Source organism: Corvus moneduloides, chromosome 1 (genome assembly GCF_009650955.1).
Source record: "Corvus moneduloides isolate bCorMon1 chromosome 1, bCorMon1.pri, whole genome shotgun sequence".
NCBI classification, from domain to species: domain Eukaryota; kingdom Metazoa; phylum Chordata; class Aves; order Passeriformes; family Corvidae; genus Corvus; species Corvus moneduloides.
In genome coordinates, this window is record NC_045476.1 from 123014842 (window position 1) to 123028541 (window position 13700).

The window sequence follows — 13700 nt, forward strand, 5'->3', positions numbered from 1 at the left end:
ATAGCGTCTGTTTCTACTATCCATCTGGGGTTTTTTTAATGTCACCCACACACATGCCCATGGATCTACCCACCCACTTATATTATCTCGCACAGAACACATTCATTCTCTCACTCACATAATTTATTCATCCCAGCATGCTCTAGTGCAGTTGCCATTTAGCTTTTGTTTACTGGTAGCCGTAGCAATATTTAAACAGATGTCTATTTACATCCGAGGAGCACATCAATTCTTGCCTGCATGTATGCATGCACAGCCTTAGTTATAGTTTCTAATGTCAGTATTTTCCTTTGTTTGCATAGTCATCAACAGTATTTCTGTTCAGAGTTGAATAATATGACATTTCCTATTTGAATAATAGGGTGTCTTAGAATGTTAAATACTTGGAAATGTTTAAAAATAAAATGCCTTATCTAAACAAAAATTTAAGTTACCGGGTCTATCCTGATTCTTGAAGAACTCCCTTTGTTTCAGTAATGAGCGATTAGTTGAATTTCAATTTTCGTGAGCTTTCTCTAGGTTTTCTGATCAGCGGTTTCTTTTTACCCAAAACAGGGGGATGTTTTTTGTAATAAAACCTGAGCTGCAGTGATCATGAAGAAGAAAAAATGTATATATTCAAGGATCCACATAGTTTCTGAACAGGTTCTCCAAGTATGAGTGTCAGCTTAAAATGTCTTTCCTTATTCTCAGAAAAAGATACTTCGGCATTGAAAGGAATCTGTCTTTCCAAATGCAAACTTCTCAAAGATAGAAGGTAAGATATATGGTCTAATCAGTTTGCTATTCTTTTTGCCTCTATCTTCTCAGGTTTTCATCTCTGAAATGAGAGCAGTAGACCTTGGACAGTTAAGCTTGTTGAGCATCATAGTGTGGGTTATGGAGCCGGATGGTACCTGGACCAAATTGTCATCCATGAATCAGGCAAGACAGATGAACAATATGTATTTCTTTGCCAGCAATGGTTAGACAGTGGAGTTGGTGATGCGCAGATGGAACGAGCAGTGAAACTTCTTGGAAAAGTCAGGGATGGAATGCTGACAGGAAAGATTTTTGGTAAGGTCCAAAATCCTCAAAACTCCTTCCAGCTTTTGTTTTAATTGTAATTCATAATATATTCTTTTGTTATTTCTAAAGCTAAAGCCAAACTACAGAAACAGTATAGCTTGAATGTGAACTGCCTCTCTCACACCAATTGTCTCTCCAAACACTTTCCTGAGATGGTAAATACAATTACAATGCCCAGGGAAGAAACACTAGAGCATAAGGGAGATATTAAGTGATAGAGGCAATGAAGGTACTATGATCTTAGTTGAGGCTAGAAAAAAAGCTGAAGCAGAAAGAAGTAGGTTGTTCCATATGGCATTCATGCAGAGCAGAAGGCTCCTGCAACAGTGATGAAATCACAAGAAGAGCTACAAAAACTATTTTAACAGAATGAGATTTTCCCTTATGTTCATATATTTGCAGAAAGCATTTGCTTTTATTTGCAGTTTTCTTTTTTACTTATATCAGTGGCACAAGTTCTTGCAAACAGTTAGCTGACCTGAACTCGATATTCTATTCAAATTGTTTAATTAACAAACAACAAAAATTCAGAAACAACTTAGACACTGAAAACATGTTTTGCCAGGGTACTGGATTTTTTAGCTCTCTTGTGTTTTTTTTGAAGAGGTGTAAAATGCTGGTTTGGGTCCATTTATGAAAACTGAATCAGAACTGATAGACCAAGCTATGTAAAGTTTGACTACTCTGAAGGTGTGAATTTGCATTCTGTATCAGCCATTTTGTAAACCTCTCTCTATTAACTTCCATGCTCCTGCATATTTCCTTTTATGTTCAGAGAATTTTATATCATACATAGTTGCAGACAAAACTAATAGATTGTACCCTCATATTTAGCCACCTTTAGTTAGTCCACTAGTAAATATCTCATATCATCTAACAAAACAGAAATAATGTTACTAATACAACAAGAGAACAGAAGACCATGGAAATATAAGCATAGGATGAGCAGCTAGAGTAGTGACAGATCAGAACAAGAAATGGCTGTATTTCACCACTGCAAGTGCTCTAGCTCTCTATTAAGTAGATTCTATAGGTGTCATACATAATCCACAGAGCGAGGCAGGTGTCTCCTGAGGGTAATTCAGAGCAGAAGCCCAAGTCTGGTCAAAGTCTTTCACATCTTTCTTCATTGATAATATGAAAAGCGAGAGAAATCTTGCATCCTTGTTTATGCACCTTAATTAACGTCTGAATATAGCTGTGTAAAACCAATTTCCTTCCTCGGTTTCCCATACACACATAGTCCTCAAAAATCTGAGTACAGACTTGCTAATAATTTCATGTCTATGGTTATTAAAACTCAGTGCTGTATCTACCGAAAATCATTTTTCGTCTGGGTGAATAATAAATCCAGAAATGATATGACAAGTAAGCAGAGAGCCTATGAGGAATGGATAAATAAAAGACAAATCAGCAAAGAGCAGTATACCTTAGGGGTCAGAAACCCCTATATATGGATACAGTGGAACTTACTAAATTTCAATCTAAATCAGATGTTATAAAAGAAGTAAAACAAATAGCAAAGTTCTTCAACCATTTACTTATTAAAAGAACCTTCAAAGATGAGTAACTATTCAGGAATAATAGAGTTCAGGCTGAAGATCATGAAGGTAAAATCCCTAAACAAATAGAATACCTTGTCTCTCTTTTCGTTAAGGAACCATAATATTGGCCAGGGAAGCAAAAACACAGTTACTAATGGGAATGAGCTTATTGGAATTCAGCAAATCTGAAACACATATAGAACTCTGAGTTCCATTTACTCAAACAGTGACAACCAGAGTAGTTGTTAGTCCACTGAAGGAAAAAAAAATACTGAAGGAATTGGGAAATGAAGTGGCAGACCTAATAGCAAGGATTTAAAACAATTTTTTGAAGACTTAACATCAGCAAATATAATGTCTCCATCTAAAAAATAGAAAGCATAATGTAGGTGAATATAGATCTAGTAATTGTTCACATGAAAACCTTTATAACACACTTGAAGAAAAGAGTAGTTGAGACAATAGAGGCAAATAGGAAATAAGAAGAAACACACCCTGACTTTACGAAAGATAGATTGTAAAACAAGATGATACTCCAGAAATATTTTGCAGTAAGACAAATGTAATGACATTTAATCTGTCTAAATTCCTGTATTGAATTTTATTTTCTCTATGGGAAATTATTAGGTAATCACAAGAAAGTGAAAAGTAGTAGTAAAAGGAAGAATTGTGAAGAGTTGGAGAAGAGACAATCTGTTAATGAAATATTTTGGAGCTACAAAGCTGAGAGTGTTCTCAGGAGAGGAAGAGGTTGTGTGATAAACTTTGACAGCTGAAGGAAAGGAATTGAACAGAATTCTGTGGCAAACAACTTGTATACAACTAGGTGTAAAAACTCAACTAGATATCTGAGCTCGCAATTCTGATAAATGGACCTTATTTCCATTGTTTTGGGTTTTTTTTAGAATTAGGAACTAAGTACTAGCTAAGGGTCTAAAAACGTTTTGATCTATACTGCTGTGTTTTGAAGTGATTTCTGCTACACAAATTCTTCAGCAGGAGGACTGTGAGAAATACCTCGGTTTGTTATAAGATCACAGGATAATTTTGAGGCAGTAATGTGACACGGCTATGGGGTCACTGTGACCCCAGAGTGTATGTAGGCATAACCAGTCAAAATCAAAGTGGATTACTGGCTTTACAGAGAAACCGTGATATTTCACCACCAATGCTGTGCGTAATTGTGGCCACCTCTGTCCAAAAGGACTGTATCAAGCTGGAATAGTTGAAAAGAAGATATGATGACTGAGAAAATGGCAACTCTTTGTTGTGAAAGGGTATTGAAAAAAATTGACAGATTCAGAATAGCTAATGAAATGCTCAAAATGAACACAGTAGTGATCTATCAAATTAATGGTGGCTTACACATCAAAGAGGGATTTATTTAAGCAGTTATTTAAGCTAACAAAGTTGTCATAAAAATAAATGGGTTTCAGTAGTCCATTAATGCTTTTCTGAGAGAACTAAAAGATTTCTGAGAAGGAAAAAAAGAAAGATTATATTTTTAGCATTGCACTGTTTGTGTTGGGTTGACCCTGGCTGGACACTAGGTGTCCATCAAGGCTGTTCATCATTCCCCTCCTCAGCTGGACATGAGAGAAAAAACACAACAAAAGGCTCTCAAGTCAAAATAAGGACAGGGAGAGATCATTCAGCAGTTACTGTCATGGACCAAACAGACTTGACAAGGGGAAATTAGCTTGTTACCAAAGAAATTAGAGAAAGATAATGAGAACTAAACCCAAATATAAAAACACCTTTCCTCCTTCTTCCTGGGCTAAACTTTACTCCCAATTTTCTCTACCTCCTCCCACCCAGCTGTGCAGTGGGACAGGAAATGAAGATTGCAGTCAATTTATTGCACGTTGTCTCTCCTGCTCCTTCATCTTCCATTCCACAAGAGACAGTCCTCCACAAACTTGTCCAAGGAGACGACTTCCAATGGGCTGTAGTTCTTCATGAGCTGCTGTGGATGCCAAAAGCTTGATGCAGAGAAATTTTCCAGCTTTCTGCCAGTATCCATGTGAAAGTCTTACTTTCACACACATGCTAGTTGTAAACAGTGAGAGGTTTTTGTAAACCAACCCTTTATCTTGCAGGTGCAAGATTGTTATGCAGTATTGTTGTGTTACTGACTGGAGAAATATTTTAAAATGGGTGTTGTAGGGTTTAACCCATTCTAAGAGATGGATGGTCAAAGGATCAATAACCTTATGCCATTCAAGCGAACCAGGTTATCTAAACAAGTTTGGAAATTAATAAATAATTCCATTTTCTTCCTGGACTGAAGTCTATGTTGCTTTTGTCACCGTCCCCAGTACAACAGCATGAAACTGCTCCAGCATGGGTTCCTTCCATAGGGTGCAGTCCTTCATGAGTAAACCTGCTCCAGCACAAGCTCTCTCCATGGGCCATAAGGTCCTGCTGGGAGTCTGCTCCAGTGCAGGCTTCCCTGAGATCACATCCTCCTTTGGACATCCATCATGGGGTCCCCCATGGGCTGCAGATGGATCTCTGCTTCACTGTGGACTTCCATGGGCCACAGGGGCACAGCTGCCTCACCATGGTCTTCACCATGGGCTGCAGCGGAGTCTCGGCTCACCCTCCTTCTGTCCTGACTTGAGAAACTGCAGAATTGCTTCTCTTGCATTTTCTTGCTCTTCCCTTCTCCAGTTGCAATTGTGCAGGTCTTTTCCCACCATTTTCTTAAATACCTTATCCCAGAGGTGCTCTCCTGTCACTGATGGCTCAGCCTTAGCCAGGGATGAGTCTGTCTTGGACCAAGCAGGCATTGGCTCTGCTGGACATGGGGGCTTCTAATGGCTTCTCACAGAAGCCATCCCTGAAGCCCCCCTGCTACCAAAACCTGGCCACACAAACCCAATACACTGTCTTATACTTAACTAAGGAGAAGGAAGGAAACTGCTTTTAAACTGAATCTTAACAAATTTATCAGAAATGATATAATTTAATTTAGGTGTTATAGCAGCTTATGGTACTGTACAATCCAACAGACATAATCCTTTCATTCAGTCTTCCTGGGCAGCTATACACTGATAATTTAAAGGCCAACTATTTCAGTTCTAAAGGGCTAAAATATCCTAGATATGTCACATGGGATATGATAAATTTTCATTTGACTTACATTTTTTCACAGATATCATTCGTTTCATTTACATTTAATGTTTGTAGGCACAAAAATAGATTTAGGATTATCCATGAAGTCATAACACTGAAGTTATTTTAGATGACTTTACAGATGGTGAGTACTAAATTTTTATGTCAACAAGTGCTGGATTTATGGCGCAGACCCTCACCTGATCTAAAGCAATAAAGCTTTATTTGCATTAGTTATAGTAGGAGACAAAGATTTTCCTGTTGTGCTTAGGAAGCTGAGGTGACTGGACATTCTGAAGCTGAGGTGGGAAGCTGAGGTTTATGGACATAAATTCAGAGAGCCTCTGTTGCCTTTACTCAAAGTAAAACAACCTGTTTTACAAAATAGCTATTGGAAATTATCAGATCCATACTTTGTCTCACATTACATAAACAGAGCTAAGTCATGTTAATAAAAAATTCTGTTTAATTCTGCAGCAGCCCAGGTGACAGAAAATTCTGATTTTCACAGTTCTTTAAAATTGAAACCATGATCTTGATAACCCTGAATTTTCCATATATTCTATTAACATGAATTACAATATTAAAGCTAGCTAAATCAGTGAGGTTTTTTGATGGGTATAAGTTTCTGATCTCCAAAACTGTCTTGTTGATTGAAGCTTTAACCAAATATATGTTCCATATAGAGTTGCAGAGGTTACTTAGGAGCTTACCTCGCATCAGTCTGCAGTCCTTCTGAGCCTTCAGGGATCTGTCAAATCATCTACAATGCTTAAGTGACTAAATGCTTCAAAAAGACCTAGTAAAAATACTCCTGGAGTGCTTCCTGGGTCCCTAAAGTAGACAAATCTATGTGCTGCTATATAGGACTCTTTTTAATCTCTCAGCAAACATTATTTCTTCATAGAAGAAATGGATAAAGTTTTGTACTTTGCTGTCATGATAACTGTGGTGATCTGTGATAAAAATATCACATTTCAAGCTCTGAACCTCTTTATCTCATCATCATCTTCTTATAGTATGCATGGAGCAAATTTTAACATGTTCTTTTCAGTAAATCCCCAAAAAGTTAAAACGAAAATATACCCTTCCCTGACCAAAGGCAAACCTGATAACCAGCAGTGTCTTGTAAACAATACACTGCTCTCGAATGGTGACTAGTGAGAAAAAATATTTAAAATCATCAGGAGATATTTATAAGGGGGGGGGGGGAATCAGCAGATTGGCATGGCTCTTCACAAGTCTCTCATGTGGAACTGGCAGTCTCATCTGCACACTGCTTTTGGACAGGTCCATCTCTAAAGTGTCAGCTACCACTATGGAAGGACTGGTGTCCATATTTGCCTCTCACTAAATCAGTGATAGTTAGTGAACCTGTTATGTGCCAATATTTGAGCTCAGTACAAAGGTAGGGATGGGTTGCTAGTCACTCACTAACTCAGCCTGTTACAAATTGAGGTTTTATTTTGGATTTTCAGCAAACCCGTTAATGCTTTTCTGCTCTTTTATTTCAACAGGGACTTGGGATGTCCAGGTCACAACTGGTGATATTTCTTCTAGTTCATGAACCCTAAAATGTCTCTAACTGTATGTGGTGAAAAAGGAACTTGCACTTCAGTCATACTCCCCAAAGGATCCCTTAAAAAAGAGCAGATTTATGAGACTTCTATTGAACTAAGTAAGAAATTTAATACTATATTCAAAGTTTGGCTAGAAATTGAAGAAGCTGGAGAAGGAGAGACTTGGCATTGCTGTGAGGTAAAAAATCAAAGCCTAAAGTAATTATTTACTGTGTCTCTATTATAATTTCTTTTTTTGCTTTCCATATTCTATCATTATTTCTTCCAGTTTTCAGTCCTGTCTGAAATTGCTTAATTTTTGATTTACAGAAGTTGAAACATTTCTAAAGGGTTGACTTCAGAGACTGCTCAAAACACTAGGATAGCTATGGATAACAAAAATCTTTTAAACTTGGATGGATTTCTGGAGACCCATATATACAGATGTGCCATCATCTGTAGCATATCCAGTGATGTCTTTTCAGAACTGTACCCACTGGCATACATTGCAGTATTTACATAACTCCAAATTGGCTGTTACATGTTGTAGATTCAGTGATCCAAGGCAAATAATTTAGGCAGACACTAGAAATGCATTTTGATGAAACTATCTGCCTTTTAAGTTGGCATGTGAAAAAAAGAAGTGAATAGCAAAAGTGACAATCTTTCTTCTGATATCCAGCTAAAATTTGACATCACATTGAAATTGCTGTGGCACTTAACTGTACAAAAAACAATATCTTCATCCTCTTCTGCTGGCAAAATAAAAACAAACCTAAAGGAAAGAGTTGCCTTCTTTCAAATTGCAGACATGCTTTTGTCCAATAATGTTTCTACTTTGTTCTCATTAAAAACTGGAGAAAAAAAAATTTTCATTTCCAATACATGGTATTACTGAGCTGAACTCCCTGACATTTAAATGGTGGGCAAGTTGTTAATTTCATCTTCATAGCCAGATGAAATAGTCATCCAACAAATCTATCAAAATTAAGACTGCTTCTGGAGTATTGTAGGAGACAGTAGATCACAGCAAAAATTTCAGAACAGAAACTTGGCAGTTGAAAACAGTGACATCTACTAGTCTGCTTTAATTCATTAACTCAGAACAATCACTCAAAGCTCAGTTAAAAAAGAATCAGCACAATTTATATAAATAAGGAAAAGATGCACATTTACCTTAGGTAGGAAGAGGCAGAGATAGAAACTATAAATTTCCCTGCTTTGGGATACATGTAAATTATTTGGGTTTTGGGAAGACATTTCCTCTTATTCTATGGTTTTTATAGCAGGACTGTCTGAATCCTTGTATGAAATAACAAGGTTGGTATAGGAGGTTGTGGATAATATCTGTTATTAAAGACAGCTTAGCAGTGTATTTACACTGCTGGTTAGAATCAGGGTGGTCATTTCTATGCTATTTTGTTTTGATTTTACAAGATTGCACCTCCAGAGAGTCTGAGATTTCCCCCTTCTATCAAAAGTAAATGCAGGTGTAGTTGGTTGAATTCCATGTTTAGATTCAGAATTCATTCTTACAGCCATAAGTACAAAATAATTATCCTGATTTTTTTAGGAAATTGAAACCTTTATAAAATAATGCCTCAAACAGAATTAATTAAGATATGCTTTATTTCTGAAGCATGTAATAGCTAACATCTTCATTCTTGCTTCTTTCACTTCTTGAGGAAATAAAACATAGAAAATGAAACCTGAGTTTCAACAAACTGTTCAGGAATGTAGATATAATTATGAAAGGAAAATTGTGCTAGCATTATACTTCACAGTGCATTTAAAAAAATCTTTTCAGTGTGTTTGTCATAATGAAAAATACTGAGTCCTTTGAAGACAAAATAATGCTACCATCTCCAAGTGACAATTCCTAACCAAAGTTGGTTTTGCTTACTGGCTTCAAAGTTTGGATATTTTAGTGAGTTAGGTCATGAAGAATTGAATGAGTGAATTATATGTGCCCTTTTCAAAGCAGGATTACATCCTACAACATATTTTCAAATATGTTGTCTGGTCTAGGTTTAAACAGCTTAGAAAATGGGAATTTATCTCTTAGTGTAGCTGGTAGTACCACAGTGCAAATTAATTATTAAAATCTCATTATTAAAATATGTTTTCTTATAGTAATAATAAGCTACTTAGTGCAGGATCACTACTTTCTTAGTTTATACACAGAATTTCATAGAAATTGACATTACTTATATCAAACCCTATATATTCATGTGATACTTATGTACTGATATATATACATGTCAGAAAGCATTCTTAATTTCTGTATTTCAGTTTTTCCCAGGAACACTTATTCTTCTTTCTCCTGTTACTTAGAATAAGCAAACATTCCATACTGAAAAATATTGTGGTATATTGACAATTCTCACAAGCTGAAGTGTGCCCATATCAACACTTCTTTTTCTTCCATGTGCTGGATGAATAGGTTACATAAAGGAACCTTTTTGAACAACTCGAAGTATTTTTTTTTCCTTCACTGTAGCCTCTGCAGCAATAATGTTGACAACATTTTAATTACCTTTAATTGGGAAAGTAATCTATTCCTTCTGATTTAAAAGGCTGTTTTCAAAAACATTTTAGAAAAAATTATTCCCTCTTAATTTTAAATTTTGAGATGATGTGTCATAGCTGTTTAAAAGTTTGGCTATGGTTTGCATTAGAGCACAACAGATGCTGAAGTTATTTTTTTTTTTTATTTCTTTGTTAAGGTAAAGCTTCAAGACAGAGAAATTAGAAGTGTTCTAGAATTTCCATTTTGTCATAACTTTGCTGATGAAGAAGGAGGAAGAGTAACTGAGCTGCCAGTTCTCACAGCTGGGTCTCCTTTTCAGCAGGTTTGTCACAAATTAGAAACAGTGGAAGGGATTTGGTCAGTAATGATGGCCGATTTTCAGAGCAGCCCAAAGTATTTCACAGATATTTTCTGTTCATTTCTGGTGATGCATGGCTAGGGCCAGTCCACTCCAGTGTTTAAAACCAGTATCTTAGTTCCTATAGCTGAGCATTGTGCACTCAAGTATGCCTGGTATCAGTTTGTGGCACATAAAAGAGCAGGAATATGGCACTGAAACTATTAAAAGGGTTTTGAACAGTACTCAGAGTTCAGCTTTTTCTCAGTAATATGATCTGGTTCTCTCACAGACTAAACAAGAAAATACAGAGGAAATAATTCTTGTACTGTAATTTCAGACAAGAAGGAGATCCATGCCCCCTAGCCTGAACAGATTTCTTGTTGTTTGTGTTCCTAGAATTTCGGGCATTCTTTTTCTGTGACCTAGCAGTTGCATGTCATCTAACTCCATCAGAATTGTGCCTTGGTCCCCTCAAGACTGGATATTTTTAGTCTGCTCTGTGTCTCTTATGAGGCTTTATAACATAAGTTAGAGAAGAGTGGAAGAGCTCTTACCCTAAATAAATATTCTACCATGAGAATATCCTAGGCTACCCCCAAAGTTACGGGTTTAGATCAAGCACAGAAGTAATCTGTATATTCTCTGCCTCTTTTGCTGTGCTTTCAAAGTTAGTACCAAACAAAGCACTTAGGCAGAAGCTTCTTGAATATGAATTTGAGAAGAGTACTGCTGGGATATTCCCTGGGAAAGTTCTTTGCCTTTAAATACTTCTTAAACGTATTTCATTCTGGAAGAGCACAGATATTTAAATCTTTAAAAATGCTGCTCCTCTTTCTGAGGTGCATTTAACATAAGGACAAGTGCTGTTTCTTTACCTCTCCCCTTTTCAATTGAATGTTTTGGGCATGTGATTTCTTTCTTATTTTAGGGGCCATATCACCAGCGTGTTATGCATTTCTCTGGGAGTACAAACAGGTACTTTACAGAAGCAGCTTTAAGGAAGTGCTCAGCTGAAGGGTTGTGTGTTCACACGGTGTGTTCTCTGATATGTCATCTCTTCTCCTGAGGCCAGTAACTCCAACTGGCACAGTGTAGAGTGAACAGCCACCGACTGGACCATGATCCAGAGGAAATACAAAAGTTACTGTCTTTCTGGCAGAGTCCAGCTTTGTTTGAACTCACTGAGGCTCTGAGCAGAGATGTACTTGTTGAGTGATTTAGTATCATCCATAGCCTAGGAACTTTTTCGTTGGAGTGTCATGTATTTAAATGCATACAAGTGGTGATAGAGTATTATTTACATGTTTTTATACCAATTTGTTATGTGTTCATTTTTTAATTTTTTTTTCCTCCTGCCTGTGTTTCAGGCCCACTCAAATTATTTAGCTTATTATTCTTCGTAATAGTGGTTCTTAAATTCTAATTACAATGCATCTTGTGCTTTTCCAAGCATTACAGTATGGTTTGGTCTTCTGATCATTCCAGATAGGATGAAAAATTAAAACATAATAGTAGTCATTTATTAAATAATATATGTTTTAACTGGTTTAGGTTTGGTAAACCTTTGAACTCTTTTTCCCCACAGTCAAAAGGTATGTTCTCTACATCACTATGTGAGCTACCTCTGGGTCAGGAACAGATGCAGATGTCTATGTCATGTTGCAAGGCTTCTTAGGAGATACTGGAAGAAAAAAGTTAGAAAAGGAGATGAAAATTTCACTAAAGGAAAGGCATACTTATAATTTCTGCAAGATATTTTCCACTTTTAGAACCCAGTCCAATTCATGTGGATTTAGTGGGAATAGGGAAGTCTACAAAGTCCGGTTTGCAATGCTCTGATTTTAAGTGTGTGCGTCTGTCTATATCCCTATCTTAAGTGCAAAATACCAATCCTTATGCAGCTGACACTAGCAATACTGACAGGTAATAAAGTGACTATATCAAGTGCTTTTATATTCAATTTTGCAAATACTGAAAGTTTTCAGTGACATGCCATTGGTTTTCCTGCATATTTGCCTCACAATAGAACTCTAAAAATACTCAATTTCCTTTTAATATCTCTTTTCTGCCCATGCCATCCTTCAGACTATGGCACCTTTCCCTGCTTTCTGCTGTCTACCCCTCAGTCTGGCTCTTGGTCTCTCTCCAGATAGTCAGACACTACCCTCCGTAGTTTTCTTAGGTCTACCAGGAAGATCATCATTCATTCACTGTGCAGGAGTGAGTCTTGTAGCTCGTAGGCATAGACCAGTCAAAGTCCCATACGGCTGCCAAAGATGCATTTCCTTGATGCATTGTCAGTATAAGCAGAAATTAAAGGGAATTTAGGTACTGAATGTGCTGCAGAAACATGGGTAGATTTACAGCAAAATGCATGTCTTTGACATAAAACCTTGTCCCCATTGGAAGCTCTGGACAGAGGGAGTGAAATTTTCAGCTGAAAAGATCACAAGATATTTTAAACATGGAATAAACAAATTGCTTGTATTTACTCTGGCTCTTTATTTGAAAAAAATTTGAGGATTGAAACAATTTTATAAAGGGTCTGAAACAAACATCTGTTACAGAAAATTTGAGTTGGAATAGTCAAAGTTTAGAAAAAAAATCCACCAGTGTCTTGCAACTAGTAAGTTATTTTCTTCTGTTGGTGTTGGCTGCCAAAGAAATGAGAGTTTCTCTAAGGATGCAAACTTCCAAATCAGCCTAGACTCATACCCAAAGCAGAGACATGATATATGTGATCAGGAGAAGCTCAGCTCCTAACTACCCCCAACCTCATCAATTCAGTGGAAATTGAAAGTAGGTATTATCTTGCAGGATTTCACCTACTTGAAATAAATATTCATAAGAAAAGTTGGAGAGTTTAAATCTTTATTTTTGAGGGATTAAATACTGTGGATAAGACTACTCAGTTTTGATAAAGTCACATTTGTATTCCCTAATGCTGAAGTTCAGATTATGGTTTGCTGATAAACTGATTTAACATAATTTTAGAGCTGCAGTCATTTTGTCCTCGTGAAGTAAAGTTAGTTTACTTGTAGACTGGTAGTTTTTAATGAAGAGGGACCAAGGATGCACATCTAGAAAAGTTGACTATGAAAGCAGAAGTGAACCACAAAGATTTATAACCTGAAGGGTACTTTAATAGTATTTGCATCTACTTCAGTTTAGCTCAGAATTTTTCTGTCTTACAGAGTAAGATAGAGATCTGGCATATAGCCATGTCTTCATTATTTATTTGACATTTTATAGGAACAGTGTGTGAATGTAACACAGTATCCTTGTATTTCTAAATGTAGATATCAGCACAGGAGTATTTTAGGGCTCTAAAAAAAAATTGCTTGCAGATAAGTAATAGAGAAACACATAAAAGTCTTGATTCACTTTGTTCAGTGAAAGTAAAGGTATTTGGTTAATTGAAAAGTATAAAATTATTCTGCAAGCAAGGCTTCTGCCTATGCAGCAGCATTTTTCCGTGATATGTTTTGGAAATTTCCCAATGTTTTCTTCCCTTTAAAAGTAGTCTCCAAAAAGACTCTCAA

The 13700-nt window shown here is 36.6% G+C and overlaps 1 protein-coding gene across 1 annotated transcript in view; it reads left to right on the forward strand.

The window, feature by feature from the left end:
* RP1 (RP1 axonemal microtubule associated) overlaps positions 1–13700 on the forward strand; it is a 158519-nt gene that overhangs the window by 126542 nt on the left and 18277 nt on the right. Inside the window, 7 exon segments of the mRNA XM_032108179.1 lie at positions 811–850; positions 853–1056; positions 7247–7291; positions 7294–7487; positions 10015–10130; positions 11733–11851; positions 11854–11888. Coding sequence (XP_031964070.1) covers positions 811–850; positions 853–1056; positions 7247–7291; positions 7294–7487; positions 10015–10130; positions 11733–11851; positions 11854–11888 — 753 coding nt within the window.